Here is a 17,346-nt window from a genome sequence, read left to right on the forward strand (position 1 = left end):
GCGTTTCCTTTATCTCAAGCGTCAACTTCACGTTGCAATGTCGCGGGATGTAATTGACATATTGCGATGAAACAAACGCCATTACTTACGTGATTTTTCATATTAACGATTGCTTACGAAATAATACAGGGTGTCCATTTAAAAAACGTGTTGATGTTGAAAATACTATTTCCTACGTTTTAAACTAGCTCATAGTATTTACTTTAATTAGTCCCTTCCATGCCTTCATGCCCGTGAAAGTCATTTTTCAATATATCTTGTTGTTCCAGATATATCTGCGGTGAAACCTTTAAGTGGGCCACCCTGTATAAATAACAATCTTCAATTTTACAGCGGTCGTACCCATCGTTCAATGGTTAATTATCTTCCTCGGAAGATCAGTGGTGGTGTCCGACCCATGATCACGGGTTCGATTCCAACCAACAAAAGAGAACACTAAACCTGAAAGATTGCACTTCATTTTAGCAGATCTACCAATAAAAAGAAAACTATATTACTACTATAACAGGAGCCTGCAGTGTCTTCCTATAAGGATGTAGAAGTAAACGGGAGTGAAATACCAGCACTCCGTTATCTATATATTTAAGGCAGAAGGATGAGGTGAGGAAGTATATACGATGAGTAACCCATGGTGATAGTTAGCAATGCCGATCTGACGGACCGAAGCCTAGCACAGCTATCCTCCGCCGGTCCCCGCGCCATTAGGCAGGCAGCAACAAGCCGCTTGAGGCGAGTCGATGGGAAGGGACGAGAGTCTGGGCTGTAATATCAGTCTCCGAAGCCTTGTTCTCAGAAATACGTGCGACGTGTTTTCTCATTGCTTTCAAGTTTTGCAAATGGAACAATATGTCAGATGTTTACAATATAATGTGCTTTAGATTTCCATCGCTCGCATTTGAGGTTTGGGCTTCACTGATAGCCATGGTAGCCCTCAGTATACTCCACTGGTGACGTTACTCGCAGCCCCTGCTCATTTACCCACGAGCAATGTAAGTTCTGTGATGTAGTTCTATATACCCGCTCTTTATCTTCTATGGTGGCTTCAGATTTCGTGATTGGTGGAAGTGAATTAAGACGACTTGGGCGGAGTCCGACCACAGGGAGGAGCCAAAATTCGCGGTAGTGGGCGGATAGTGTGAACAAAATTCAAATTTTGTGAAGCGAAGCCCACTAAATTATAAAGAAGAAACTTTGTCCACTCTAACGCCTCTTCATTTGGATCAAGTGCTCTAAGAACGAAGGCCTAATTTTATTTGTGGTAAAATTCTGTGAATGTGTGGTTGTGAGTAAGAAGTACTATACGCGCACTTTTTCTTGAGCCCGATTTTTACACTTGTGTCTCGGGAACGCAGGATGAGGAGCCTTTCGGAACATCTCGGAACACTTCGGCTCTCTTCGGTTCCACGAACTATAACTGGGTGAGCTGCTGTCTTCAGTTCACGAAGTAGGGGCTAGCATAAGGCGCCATTTCGGACACCAAGACTTTATTCACGTGCGTGTGGTAGAAAGTCGCCAACTACAGGTCCACTTTGACAGGTCTACAGGTTGCTCTGGCGTGAAGCTTTGTACCTTGTGTTCTTCTGTGTGATTAAGAGTGCCGTCTCCCACTGCAAAACCAGATATCCTTCTGCACCCGCCATACTTCCCCGACCTGGTGCAATTTTGAGAAAGTTGGAAATTGGCTCGACGAATGGTTTGCGCAAAAGACAAGTAATTTTTCTGGCATGGTATTCATAACTTACCTGAAAGATAGGCAAAGTGTGTGGAAGCCAATGGCCAATATTTTGAATAAACAAACAATTAATTTCCCCTTGAAAATTACGTTGTTTTCTTTGCCACAAAAACTGGCAAAATCTTATGCATACACCTGATAAAAAATTATAATTTTTCCTATATGTGGTTAAATTAGCTAAATATATTTCATAACCAAGCAAACTGACTGGTTGTTGTCGGTGCCGTAGTGAGTTGAAGGTATTATTACTGAACGGGTGGATAGTCGTAATTTATCATGCAATAATGGATAGGTACCTATAATTGCAATTTCTGCAGTGAGTCATTTAGTGTACATAAAACGTACTGAGGCACATCAGTACCAAACATCGTGGCAATCAAAGTGAGAGTTTTAAGTGCAACTTATGTGATTACTCCACTGCAAGACGTGACACACAGTATAAACTTAAAGTATGTCACCTGGAATCATAATTCTTCTGCTTTGCTCGAGAGAAAACAGTGTAAGTAAATTCCAATATTGTAAAATATCACATTAGGTTTAACATTCAGTTGTCAACAAGTATTCTTATCTTATCTTGGATGAATTACATAAATTGAAAGTTGGCAATGGCGTAATACTTGCAGGCATACGTTAGATTTTATTTTGTTGATTTTTGTTGTTGTAGGTGTGATCAGTGGGTGATTTTGATAACATTTACAAGAAAGAAGGATCTATCTACTTCAATACCACTTGTGAAGTGCTGCTTCAACGCCATGAAAGAAAATCATTTCTGTACCGAATTGTGACGGGTGACCAAAAATGGATTTATTTTGAAACCAGAAGCGGACAAAATCGTGGTTGCCACCTGGCTAAGCAGGTCTTTCAACGCCAAGGCCAAATTGCTTCGGCAAGAAGACCATGCTTTGTGTTTGGTGGGAGCAGAGTGGTATTGTGTATATGAACTCTTAAAGGCTGGCGAAACCATTAATGCACAACGCTATCGCCAACAAATAATTAAATCACGCATTGATCATAAGACGACCAGAATGGGCCAGAAGACATGGTAAAGTGATTTTGTTACTCGAAAATGCGCCGGGGTTATGCACTAAGTTCAGACTTCCAGCCGCATACTTCCTTAACCAAACTAATCTCAGGCAAGGAACTGTATAATTTGACACTGTCTGTTATCAGAGAGATTGAGGCTTGTGGATTTCTTGTAATAGGTCTAGTTTCCGATAATCATAAGGCCAATGTTAATATGATGAGACGACTTTCCAATAGCAAGATTTTGAAGCCACAAATTACTCACCCAAATGACCCGAGCCGACCCTTATTTCTTGCATTTGACCAATTTCACATTTTAAAGAACGTAAGAAACACATTTTAAGAGAGACCATGTTTGATGGAGAAGACACAATAAGTGGCTCTCACGTGAAGGATTTATATGAATTGCAAGCAAGTCAAGTGGTAAAACCTGTTCGCTTTCTGACTCGAAAACATGTAAGCCAAAACAAAATAGAAAAAATGAATGTGAAACGAGCGAAGGACATATTTTCTACACCAGTAATAACAGCTCTGGAATAACTACAAAAATATTCTGGACATCCAAAAGCCCACTTGTTCCAAGACTGCACAGCGACTATATACTTCATGGAAATGATTCAGAAATGGTTCAATGTCCATTAGCAGTCACAACAACGCTAAGATTTTCCCTGACAGGGTCCATTTTTTCAACACAGATGATGACAGGATTCGCTGCCTGGAGAGTGAATTTCTGGTATATCTTGAGGATGTGAAGGAAGCATGCCATGGGCAAGGCGCGAGTTTTCTCAGCAATGAAACTTACGAGGCTATTTGGCTAACTACGTGTTCTACAGTTCTCTGTATCCGATACTTACAGTTGTCTGGCTTTCATTTTGTGCTAACTAGAGTATTTAACAGCGATTCCCTGGAAATGTTCTTTAGCATTTTGAGGAGAACTTCAGGCAACAATTACATGCTGGATTCAAGGGCTGTAGTACTTGCCCTCAACAGAATTTTGAAGATAGGAATTCCTTTGAAATGGCGAAATCAACATACTCGAGAGATGAATGTTATTAGCTGTGTCAACTCACCTAAATCAGTCCCATCGGAAGTGATCCCTAACATTCCAGGTACAGTGACAAAAATCCTGCAAAATCTTCACAAGCAGCATTGTACATATACTCACTTTTACAAAATTTATTTACTGTTGGTTATTAGATAACAGTATTCTAAATAATAACCATACTGTTATTATGCAGTAAACTTAATACCCTTATTTCTTTTACAGGTCTAGATGTAGTGTCTATTAAACTTGCATCGCTTGCTTTCCTCAGGGGTTTCATTGTGAAGGAAATAAGAAAAGAAGTAACTTCAATACCACATACATGATATGTTGAGATCACTTCCAACCCACAGATTTTAGGAATCCTCGGCTCTATAGTCAGGGGTAAGCTATGAATCAATCAGTCACTACTGAATTGCATTTAGGGCAGTCGCCCAAGTGGCAGATTCCCTATTTGTTGTTTTCCTAGCCTTTTCTTAAATGATTGCAAAAACATTGGAAATGTATTGAACATCTTCCTTCATAAGTTATTCCAATCCCTACCTCCTCTTCTTATAAACAAATATTTGCCCCCATATTTACTCTTGCATTCCACCTTTATCTTCATTTTGTGATCTTCCCTACTGTTAAAGACACCACTCAAACTTATTCGTCTACTAATGTCATTCCACTTTTTAGGAGATATCTACATTTTAAATTAAGTGTTGCTTTCACTTCAACCAGTTTTTACACTATGCGTCTTTTAAAGTGTCCCCCGAAACCTTTTCAACGACAAAAGTTATGTACCTCGAAACCTTGATAAGAAACAAGCAGGGGTGATTTGATTTTTTGACTGTCATGTTGTTATTTTGAACAACCGCCATTGTGAAACTAAATTCCACGTGGAAAGTGTGAACAATGAGGGCACGTGTGACATTGGAACGCACGACCATAACCACAGCTGAACGCGAAATGACCCAAGAGTGCAATAAGTTTCATTTAAGCCCTTTCGGTATCTTTAGACTTCATATTTGAGTATTCGGAGGAGATAATTTTTTGCAATGTTATGGCTAATTGTGTTTATTACGATAAAAGCCGGATTTTGGAACTATAGGTGCACATGTGTGTAGAAAAGGAGAGGTATTGAAACACATTGGAGACCGAGCCCGAGCGTCTATCGGGGTGGGTTCACAGCGCAGACTGACCGCGCCTGATTCTAACTCGGGCCAGCGTATTTCAAATCAAAAATCAAAATCTCTTTATTTGCAAGTGAGGTGTCTACCTCGGGGGCAAATGGTACACTAAAGTACATTATTGTCAAGCACTAAATATTAAATTATCATGAAGAAAATTTTCCTATAATACAATATTATACAATTTACGCTAACAATTTTTTTCTATTAAGCACACAGTTCATCCTTAATAAATTAATATTGTTTAAAAAATTCTACTTATAATATCTCCTGTACTACTTACAAATATAGTCAACTGATATACAGTATGTGGAACTACTTCAAACGATACTATATAACTGGTATAAGATTAAAATTTACATCGCATTTATTTAATTATTTTTTTACCCGTTCTGGAACCTAAGTAGCATAACGACCTGCTGCGTCTTAACCAGAGCCCCTTTTGCCACCACTTTTCAGAGTTCCTGAAGGGCCTTCACAGCTACCGTAGCGGTCCCAGGGCCCTCGAAGTCCCCACTGTACTTCACCCTTACAGGCAGGCCCCTACTTTGGCTGTCCAAACTCCTTAGAGCAGGGGATGGAATTAATTTGTTCACACACATTTTTTATTTACATTAACTGCACTGGTCGAATGCCCTCTAACATTTATTTTCTCTGTTCCTGTTTATTCTCTTCTTGAATATATGTAGGCTACAGATTTTGGAAAAGTATCAAACACTACCCTTGGTAAACTGTTCTACTCCTTCACACCCTTCCCAAAGAATGAAAATTTACCCCAATCGCTTCTGCTAAAATTCCTTCTAATTTTATATTTGTGGTCAGTCCTGCCGATATAATTATTTTCAAACTGAAGCCTCTCTGCTTCTTCTGCTGTATAGGCTCTATATAATCCTATAAGTCTAGTTTGCGTTAATCAACGTTTCTTCTATTAGGGCTATGTCAGTGTGATTCGAGAATGGATTGGTGTGAGGTGCTGTACAGAAGAAAAGACGTTTGATCCTGTTATAGGAATTATTTGTAGCCATGCGTTTTAAATGTAGAATTTGATTTGTTAATTGCTATCGTTAAACATGTATTTAATTGGGAGGAAAATAAAATTTTTAAATTAAAACGCAATTTGCGTGCGATCACAAGTTGTCGAGAAGGCTTCCGTGTGTTTCTTCCAGATACTCTATGAGAACGAGATGATAAAAATGAATGATGAAGGCATGTTGCCTAAACTTTTAAACCTACATGCAGCCATGGTGACAAAATTTAAGTATGTTATAACATTACAATTAGGATCTATGATACGAGCGTAGTCAGACCGGTAACATAGGAGAACAGTCGTCAAGTGGGAAAACGGGAATGTAGTGTATTTGTTGTTGTTGTTGTTGTGTCGTCACGTTGATGTAATATTTGTCTTTATCTTAGTTGCGAGAGGTTACGTCTCAAAACACACGAGTCTCAAAACCCACGGGCTCAATTTAGTACCGTAAGTAGTTTTACACCACGTGTCCTGATCATCCTTGTTTTTAGTTGGTGGAAGTAGCGTTTCGCAGTTTTCCACGTGTTCTGAACGTGGCTGTTTTAACCTTTATTTTGAGGTAAAATCCAGATATTGTAATGCCTCATATTAGGTGCCACCGGGCGAGTTGGCCGTGCTTGTAGAGGCGCGCGGCTGTGAGCTTGCATCCGGGAGATAGTAGGTTCGAATCCCACTATCGGCAGCCCTGAAGATGGTTTTCCGTGGTTTCCCATTTTCACACCAGGCAAATGCTGGGGCAGTACCTTAATTAAGGCCACGGCCGCTTCCTTCCAACTCATAGGCCTTTCCTATCCCATCGTCGCCACAAGACCTATCTGTGTCGGTGCGACGTAAAGCCCCTAGCAAAAAAATATTAGGTGCCAGTTATGTAATTTGACGTATAGTGATGCTGTCTTCTGTTGCAGGTAATCAAGGTGTTCTGACCTTTGAACATAGATTTTTCTCCCTCTTTTGTAGGGAAAATGCAGTGAAAGTATTTTTATTTCGTGTTTTGTACGCTCTGTGTGTTTATTGTGTTCTGTATGTTGACACTGGATTGCTAAGTAGCATTTTTTTACAGCACTCCATTGTGCCTGCATGGCTATTTCTATTTTTGTATTGAGGTAAATTTCCGTGAACGAAATGCCACCTCTTGTTAGCTGCCGAATCTGTGACAAAACTTTTTCCAGAATGTACAGTTTGAAACGACATATTTCTATAATTCATCCTGGAAAGGAATATAATCCACAAGAAACTTGGCCTATAATGAACCCACCAGTTAATAGGTTTAGCTGTCAATTTTGTGACAAATCTTTCTTCAGAACGTTCAATTTAAAAAAGACACATTTCTAATGTTCATCCCGGAGGTGAATATAATCCAGTAGAAACTGTATCATGTCTGTTTAAGTGTGCAATTTGCCAGCAAGATTATGACCTTGACATTTACAAGGAGCATGTGCGTGAGGCCCATGATATTACAGCCGAGACAGAAAGTCACAAATTTATATCGGAATCAAATTTTTATAAGTGGAAGCAGACGGTTGAGCACAAGGACAATGCATCCTTTGTGATACATAGAATATGGGTTGAAGGGAAGCTTGAGTCACCGCGCACCTCATCTCTCCCGCGGTCATCCCAGGAACCTGTTGTTCGGAGTCGTTAACTTTGAGACTCCTTAGAAAGTTTACTTTAGCTACCAGTTTGTAGTCGTGAGTTTTGATACTATTTGCTACTCAAAACTACACATTCACTGAATTTTAACCAAAAATAAAAAATAGGCCTTATAATAGAGCACTTTAAACACACGAAGCGTTCCTGGACAAAAAATATGAAGTCTGCTCCCACTAAATACGGATTAAACACAGACAACAGTGATGTTCGGAAGTCATAACCTGCGACAGAAGAAAGCATCGCTATACGTTAAATTAAATAACAGCAGGTAACACGAGGCGGATTTAAAAGGGCCACGCTCAGAATATGTGGAGTGCAGTGAAACGCTACTGCAGCAAAATAGAAGCACTCGTTAGTACGAACTTTACCCAAAAATACAAAATGATAACAGGGATGGCCTGAACACGTGGTGTAAAATACTATACGCGCACTTTTTCTTGAGCCCGGAGCTCCATAGTGCTTAATCGGTAGACATCAGTTATCTTCGACATCCATATCGGCAACCTTTGAAACACAAACTATGAATCGCTTATTCATCGCTGTGCGACATCTGGCGTACACTTTACGACCTAGTACTGTTGTTGTTTACACAGCAAAGTCAAACTGTATAATTCATGCTAGTAAGAAGCTTCGCATTGAGAAATGTTATATATTGTTAAATAATGTATGTGTGACACAATTGTTGACGTAAGATAATAAATGTTTAGAAAATTCATATCGATCGATCATATTGTCGATTCAATTCAGATTTCATTTCCATCCAGTTGGCAGTATAACCGGAACTGGCAGCATTCCCTCCTTGCTCCTCACCCCGTAAAAATCTCTCTGTTTTAATTATTGCATTGATGGGGTCAAAGTTCCTTTGGGGGATTATTGTAAGTACCTAAGTGTTAATATAAGGAAAGATCTTCATTTTGGGTAATCACATAAATATCATATTGTAAATAAAGGGTACAGATCTCTGCACATGGTTATGAGGGGGTTTAGGGGTTGTAGTAAGGATGTAAAGAAGAGGGCATAGGTCTCTGGTAAGACACCTACTACAGTATGGATGCAGCGTATAGGACCCTTAACAGGATTACTTGATTCAAGAGCTGGAAAAAATCCAAAGCAAAGCAGCTTGATTTCTTCTGGGTGATTTCCGACAAAAGAGTAGCTTGACAAAAATGTTGCAAAGTTTGGGCTGGGAAAACTTGGGAGAAAGGAGACGAGCTGCTCGACTAAGTGGTACGTTCTGAGCTATCAGCAGAGAGATGGCGTGGAATGACATTAGTAGACGAATAAGTTTGAGTGGTGTCTTTAACAGTAGGGAATATCACAAAATGAAGATACAGCTGGAATGCAAGAGTAAAAATGGAGGCAAATATTTGTTTATAAGAAGAGGAGGTAGGGATTGGAATAACTTATGAAGGAAGATGTTCAATACATTTCCAATGTTTTTGCAATCATTTAAGAAAAGGCTAGGAAAACAACAAATAGGGAATCTGCCACTTGGGCGACTGCCCTAAATGCAATTCAGTAGTGACTGATTGATTCATAACTTACCCCTAACTATAGAGCCGAGGATTCCTAAAATCTGTGGGTTGGAAGTGATCTCAACATATCATGTATGTGGTATTGAAGTAGATAGATCCTTCTTTCTTGTAAATGTTATCAAAATCACCCACTGATCACACCTACAACAACAAAAATCAACAAAATAAAATCTAACGTATGCCTGCAAGTATTACGCCATTGCCAACTTTCAATTTATGTAATTCATCCAAGATAAGATAAGAATACTTGTTGACAACTGAATGTTAAACCTAATGTGATATTTTACAATATTGGAATTTACTTACACTGTTTTCTCTCGAGCAAAGCAGAAGAATTATGATTCCAGGTGACATACTTTAAGTTTATACTGTGTGTCACGTCTTGCAGTGGAGTAATCACATAAGTTGCACTTAAAACTCTCACTTTGATTGCCACGATGTTTGGTACTGATGTGCCTCAGTAAGTTTTATGTACACTAAATGACTCACTGCAGAAATTGCACTTATAGTTACCTATCCATTATTGCATGATAAATTACGACTATCCACCCGTTCAGTAATAATACCTTCAACTCACTACGGCACTCTTAATCACACAGAAGAACACAAGGTACAAAGCTTCACGCCAGAGCAACCTGTAGACCTGTCAAAGTGGACCTGTAGTTGGCGACTTTCCACCACACGCACGTGAATAAAGTCTTGGTGTCCGAAATGGCGCCTTATGCTAGCCCCTAGTTCGTGAACTGAAGACAGCAGCTCACCCAGTTATAGTTCGTGGAACCGAAGAGAGCCGAAGTTTTCCGAGATGTTCCGAAAGGCTCCTCATCCTGCGTTCCCGAGACACAAGTGTAAAAATCGGGCTCAAGAAAAAGTGGGCGTATAGTACTTCTTACTCACAACCACACATTCACAGAATTTTACCACAAATAAAATTAGGCCTTCGTTCTTAGAGCACTTGATCCAAATGAAGAGGCGTTAGAGTGGACAAAGTTTCTTCTTTATAATTTAGTGGGCTTCGCTTCACAAAATTTGAATTTTGTTCACACTATCCGCCCACTACCGCGAATTTTGGCTCCTCCCTGTGGTCGGACTCCGCCCAAGTCGTCTTAATTCACTTCCACCAATCACGAAATCTGAAGCCACCATAGAAGAAAAAGAGCGGGTATATAGAACTACATCACAGAACTTACATTGCTCGTGGGTAAATGAGCAGGGGCTGCGAGTAACGTCACCAGTGGAGTATACTGAGGGCTACCATGGCTATCAGTGAAGCCCAAACCTCAAATGCGAGCGATGGAAATCTAAAGCACATTATATTGTAAACATCTGACATATTGTTCCATTTGCAAAACCTGAAAGCAATGAGAAAACACGTCGCACGTATTTCTGAGAACAAGGCTTCGGAGACTGATATTACAGCCCAGACCCTCGTCCCTTCCCATCGACTCGCCTCAAGCGGCTTGTTGCTGCCTGCCTAATGGCGCGGGGACCGGCGGAGGATAGCTGTGCTAGACTTCGGTCCGTCAGATCGGCATTGCTAACTATCACCATGGGTTACTCATCGTATATACTTCCTCACCTCATCCTTCTGCCTTAAATATATAGATAACGGAGTGCTGGTATTTCACTCCCGTTTACTTCTACATCCTTGTAGGAAGACACTGCAGGCTCCTGTTATAGTAGTAATATAGTTTTCTTTTTATTGGTAGATCTGCTAAAATGAAATGCAATCTTTCAGGTTTAGTGTTCTCTTTTGTTGGTTGGAATCGAACCCGTGATCATGGGTCGGACACCACCACTGATCTTCCGAGGAAGATAATTAACCATTGAACGATGGGTACGACCGCTGTAAAATTGAAGATTGTTATTTAACGATTATGATGATGATGTTAATAATAATAATAATAATAATAATAATAATAATAATAATAATAATAATAATAATAATAATAATAATAATAATAGTAATAATAATCCATGGTATCTACATAGGTTTGGTGGTGACCTAATAAGGATAAAATGAATGGAGAAGACGTCATAAATACCCAGTTCCCAAGTCAGGGGATTTAACACTATGAGGGGGTTGATTATGAAAATTAAACCGGGGCCGTCGGACCAAAGACAAGCTTCTATCCATTTAGCCTCAAAGCTGGACTTCAATTTGCTAAACCTTAGGCTACCAATTCGATTAATCAGGTGTTGTGTATTGACGGTGGCAGAGGCCAGGGCAGTAGCTTGTGAAGCAGCCTTAACAACACAGCGGGCAACTCCGTTGGCTGCTGGCTGCAGTTCAAAATGCTTAAGGCTTGATATTCCCTAAACCAACTATCGAAAAGTGTTAGCCTAAGTCTAGTGGTAGCCCACGTCTTGATACCAGCATACGTCACTGAACGTCACGTGATGTTCAGCACCTTAAAGGCAAAGTCTCAGTTGTGCCAAGAGGAGGAAGATCTTAGCAGTGTTTTTTATGACACAGACAGTGCATTAAATCTTGTGAACCAGAACAGATTAATTGTCGGCCTTCCTAGCTGCAGACTAGCAGCGGAAGTGGGGAGGGGAGGTGTTGGCGTGTGCCACCAAAAGGAGTCATTCTAGCATATGTAATGGACGCTAGATCAGGAGGGATCGGGTGACACATGCCAACACGTACCAAGGAAGTTAGGTTGTTTAACCTGGGGTTGCCGTACTTTGCCCTTTTAATTTTCCTCTTTACTCAGCTGGCCGCGAGGCCAGTGTTTTTTCTTGTTTTTGTGTTTAGTATTGTTATGCCCACCAGCGTGGGGTATCATTTTATCTTTATAATGCATTGTCTATGTAATTTTGGTTTCATTGTTTTTTGTTTTTGCTTGTATCTATCTTAGTTTTTCTTGGTTGTTTTTTCGAATTAAGTATTGCCACTTTCTCCGTTAAGATCAATTAGGTTGTGAAACTGTAAAATCGGGAGAAAAATAAAGGTTTTCTTTACTTACTAACAAGAGCACTGCGAGATATTCATGATTGGCTGTGAAGAAGAGGAAAAACGTGATGATCCACTGTAACGGTGAATACAAAACTAGATTTTTTAACAAACATTTGCGAACATTATTTTTAATTACGTTAACTGACAAATTATTCCATTGTATGTGCTATTCGAATAATTAGCCAGGTTGAGTTTTAGAGATATTTCTACAGTTTAATCTAACATAGTGACTTGGGGTTATCTCAAAATATATCCATTTGTTTAGAAAATCAGCCAACTTGGTTAACATTACCATTTTAAAAATTGCATGATTTCTAATTTGTGGAAATACGACATGATCATTATATCATTTGTAACCATTTTAAGATCTAAACCTTTTGATAATGAATCATAGAAGAGGAAACACAAAATGTTGTGATCACAATCTCTGAACTGAAGGCTATATTTCCATCCATTCCGGCCATAAAGTAGCCAACGGTTGCAGAGCAGCGAAGAGCGCCTTTGGCGAAGGGAGTATGAAATGGAACGGAAATGGGTAGGGGTGGGGATGATTGCGTATCATCATCATCTATGTAGGTAAGGAAGTGAAACAATGTATCTTCTTTATAGCAGGAAAGTTTATCTAGGAAATTGTTAATGCTCCCCCCCCCCACTGGAAAATATCCTGTGGTGCCCATGCTTCCCAAACATGGTTCAGTCCTTGTATGATTGTAATTTCAAAAACTTTTTCCACCGGATGAATTAAATTTTCACGAAAATCTTCCTCTCAACACAAATCCTAGATCAAAATTTTCACACTCTTTAAGCTGATTGGTATTACTACTATAGTCAGTTTTAAGTTCGCCCCAATATGTGCGCTGGCTATTAATGCCTTTGCAATATCTCGTTATGTCACGTACGGTCTATAGTGTATTTGGTTGATCTTGCTTCTTTCTTCCTCATGTTTGTAGCCAACCTAGGACGATTTAAATATTCTTTCGTGCACCGCCGTCTCGATGCTCTTATACTGCCTGCTCTATGCCATTAGTTTAACACAGGAAGGAGCGACTACCATTATTTTTCCAAGTCGCCGTAAGAGTGCAGCAGTATACGCACAATCTTCGCTATTAGTGTGGGTGTAGCACTGTGTTATTGGAGCATGAATGTGTGTGAAATCCTGAGTTATTTCGTACAATGAGTAAACGTGTCTGATCACTTTCGTTCGTACAAGATATATTTTGTATATAACTGTGAAATGAATTAATCATGTTATGCCTATAGATGTTTCAAAAGTGATTTTAAGGTCTTCGTACTTGTTTCTCTCCGTTCGTGCAAGGTATATTTTTTGTAGAACTGAAACTTCAGATTCTTTTCCCGAAATATTCAACTGTTGTGTACCATTTTGCCAATCTCGACATGGTGGTTCGCAGCCAGAGAAGATACGACTACATGAAATACCGTCTAGAAGGGAATTATGAGAATAGCGGCTGTCGGCTTTATCTAGGCAAGGACCTAATAAAGGAAGTAATTGGATATCTTCAGATTACTCTCGCACCTGTGCCTTTACACCTTATTTCGGAAGTTGGTGCAGCCTCCGCAGCTCAGGTGGCACAGCGCCGGCCTCTCACCGCTGGGTTCTGTGTTTCGAATCTCGGTCACCCCATGTGAGATTTGTGCTGGACAAAGCGGAGGCGGGACAGGCTTTTTCTCCGGATACTCCGGTTTTCTCTGTCATATTTAATTCCAGCAACACTCTCGAATATCATTTCATCTGTCATTCATTCATCTTGCCCCGGAGGAGTGCGACAGGCTTCGGCAGCAGGCACAATTCCTGTCCTCGCTGCTAGATGGATCTTCGTTCATTCCATTCTTGATCCGGTCGAATTACTCGAAACAGGCTGCGGATTTTTTCAGAAGGTGATTAAAGCCGTGGAGGATAGTGGATTCCTTGTGATAAGAATTGTGACGGCGATAAAAAAAATAAAAGTCTTCATGTTTAGACATTTTGGACAACCTCAGATATCCAGACGATAATATTTCAATCAAACTAGACACAGGAAGTCAAATCCTAATTTGCGAGTACTAGGTTTGTGTTGTTGAAAAGAGGATGGAGTGTGACATTTGTGTGAGCGACATCTCACTGCCTAGAGCTTCGACACTGCTAAATGGAACTGATTAGACATCAGGACAGAGGAGGAGTTTGATACCCAAAACCTTGTTTTGTTGCTCTGGTGAAGCATCTGCAGGAGTTCGTTTAAGCAGCTGTGCCCTATTGTCGAAGTCCTTCAAACGTACGAGCGTAATACGAGGACTTGCGACGTCTTCCCTTTCAGAATCCTGGGCGAGTTGGCCGTGCGGTTAGGTGCGCGCAGCTGTGACCTTGCATCCGGGAGGTAGTTGGTTCGAACCCCATTGTCGGCAGCCCTGAAGATGGATTTCCGTGGTTTCCCATTTTCACGCCTGACAAATGCTGGGGCTGTACCTTAATTAAGGCCAGGGCCGCTTCCTTCCCATTCCTAGACCTTTCCTCTCTCATCGTTGCGTTAAGACCTATCTGTGTCGGTGCTACGTAAAACAAATAGAAAAAACTCTCAGAATGTGTTTTGTTACAGTATGGTGTCAAGGAACAACAGCAAACTGTTAGTGCTATTATCCTAACCAAGTTCGTAAGGGCTCTATAATTTGATATTGCATTGGCAAGAACGCCAAAAGTATGGTATCGGAACGCTCCAAGCCTTCGTCCAAGAATATCTTTAAATTGTGCATGAGGAGGACAAATGCGACTTCAAACAGGTAATATTGCCGATATTTAATATTAGTGATGTAATTTACGAGCTTCAGTGAATACATGACCATACCGCATAGTGTGTTGTAGGCTGTCGTCTTCAGAATAAGTGTAGAACATTGTACGTCTATGGCTGCCATCTAGTGGAGAAATTTTGTCTCTGCGTAGTCGCAATAAAAGGCTCGCACAGAGCAGGCAGTATAGGAGGATCGAGACGGCGGTGCTTTCGTGTTATATTTTTCTCTATGGATGTCTTTTTGGACGTTGTGGTGCACCTGATTTGACGTTTGTTAAATCGGTATTTGTTTATCGTTTGTGCTTTGTTAGTGTAAGTGGAGCGCCGGCGTTTGTTTTGTTGTTGTGTTGAATTGTGCGATTCATTTCGTATTAATATGGCTTTTGCCAAAGATTACGATGTGAATGCCGAATCTTTGTTGGAAGAAGGTCCAGCGGTTGATTTTCAAGGATCAAAGCTTTATATTCGTGCAGAAGGTAGTAGAACTCCTAGTAGTTTGGATGACGAATGTGAATGTTCGGCTAAGTTACTGGTTTCGCCGGAATGTGCTGTGTTACCGCTGTCGCCTACTGTCAAAAATTATTCTGATGAAGAAACTCTTGCGCCGGTAGTTTCCGGTGGTGATGACATTGTGTCTCCCGTGTCTCCATCCCGTGCGAGAGGTAACTGAGATAGAATGACTATCTCTTTTACATTATGTATTTAGTGGTATAAAATGGTATATTTGTTCGAGTTGTTCGCATATGTCATTTACGTTTGTGTTATACTTTCTACAGGATTACTTTTTGAATTTTTTTCTTTAGGCTTCGTTTGTAGCTGCCTTGAGCTATTCTGTTAGAATTATTTAGAGTTAACCGAGTAAGTACAGTAAATGTTTACCAGTAAGATAATATGTAAGTTATGTCCGTGTTTGTGTATTGGTGAGGAATGAACTTGGAAGTGTGGACATGCTAATTTATTCCCCTGAATTTAGCAAGTCATCTTCATGCCGATTCTCACCGTTCATCCGTGTGAAGCTACAAGGGATTTATGGTTATGCACTTCCAAAATGTTGATAGAAATGTAGAACTATGATAGCCTTTTAAATTCTTGGGTATTAATCCAGTCCGGGGGCCACTATAGGCCTATTTGTAATGTTATAATTAAGTGGAAATTAATGCAGTCTTACTTGGAGAACATTTGAGAGGAGAGATGTGTTCATTGCGATGTCTACGAACCCACAATCCTGCCCGAAGAAGTACATTTACCTTTATAACCTAATGAAGATTATTACACGCCATATTCGTTTCTCAAGTAGCTTGTTGTATTCCTACTGGCCAATGTAAAGTGGCACGTGATCTCCTTCCCTTGAAGAAACTTCATCATAATGCTTTACCAACCGCAGCACAGTAAAAGCGCAAGACCAATAGTGTTTCCTCACGAAACTAGGGGCCTAAGGCCGCTTGGCGGCTTCTAACTGTCCAGACCAATGGTCTTGTCTACGACAAGGATTCTAACCGTCCAGACCAATGGTCTTGTCCACGGCAAGAATCCTAACCGTCCAGACCGATTGTCTTCCGTCCAGACCAGTCGTGTTTTCTCACAAAACCAGGGGGGCCTAGGGCCGCTTCGCGGCTTCTAACTGTGCAGACCAATGGTCTTGTCCACGGCAAGAATCCTAACCATCCAGACCAATGGTCTTGTCCATGGCAAGAACCCTAACCATCCAGACCAATCGTCTTGTCCATGCCAAGAATCTAATAATCACCATCACCAGTCATCGAAGCAAGCATAGTTCTTAAGTACAGAGGTTGGCAGCACTGAGCTCTGCTAGAGAACATCCTTTCCGAGTAGGCCGCGAGCGAGGAAACAAACGACAGTCGTTACATGTGTGTGGCCCCCAGGCTGGACTAATGATAATTCTTGTTGAAGATGATGTTCTAATGAGGTCTTCCTTAAAGTAATCGTACATCCACTTAGCTGATTGTGATAGTCCTTTTTTTCAAAATTATTATTATTATTATTATTTATTTACCAAGGAAGCTGAGCACAGGCTCATAAGAGTGCAGTACACTTTATATTGCAATAGTACTGTAGCAGTTTGAGAGTTGGCAAATTTAACAGTATGGATTTCTCTCCTAAAATACATATACAGACTGGGCGAGTTGGTCGTGCGGTTAGGGGATCGCGGCTGTGAGCTTGCACCTGGGAGATAGTGGGTTTGAACCCCACTGTCGGCAGCCCTGGAAATGGCTTTCAGTGGTTTCCCATTTTTACACCAGGCAAATGCTGGGGCTGTTCCTTAATTAAGGCCACAGCCGCTTCCTTCCTACTCCTAGGCCTTTCCCATCCCTTCATCGCCATGAGACTTACCTGTGTCGGTCCGACGTAAAGGCACTAGTAAAAAAAAAAAAAAAAAAAATCTACAAAACCATCCTTAAGAGCAG

At 40.6% G+C, this 17,346-nt stretch overlaps 1 protein-coding gene across 1 annotated transcript in view; it reads left to right on the forward strand.

Moving 5' to 3' along the window:
• Positions 1-15,296: 15,296 nt before the first annotated feature.
• The window catches only part of LOC136863675 (tumor protein p63-regulated gene 1-like protein), a 167,893-nt gene continuing 165,843 nt past the window's right edge, over positions 15,297-17,346 (forward strand). The window contains exon 1 of the mRNA XM_067140037.2: positions 15,297-15,582. Coding sequence (XP_066996138.1) covers positions 15,297-15,582 — 286 coding nt within the window. The remainder of the gene's footprint in view (positions 15,583-17,346) is intronic.

The sequence above is a fragment of the Anabrus simplex genome, chromosome 2, assembly GCF_040414725.1.
Source record: "Anabrus simplex isolate iqAnaSimp1 chromosome 2, ASM4041472v1, whole genome shotgun sequence".
Lineage (NCBI taxonomy): Eukaryota > Metazoa > Arthropoda > Insecta > Orthoptera > Tettigoniidae > Anabrus > Anabrus simplex.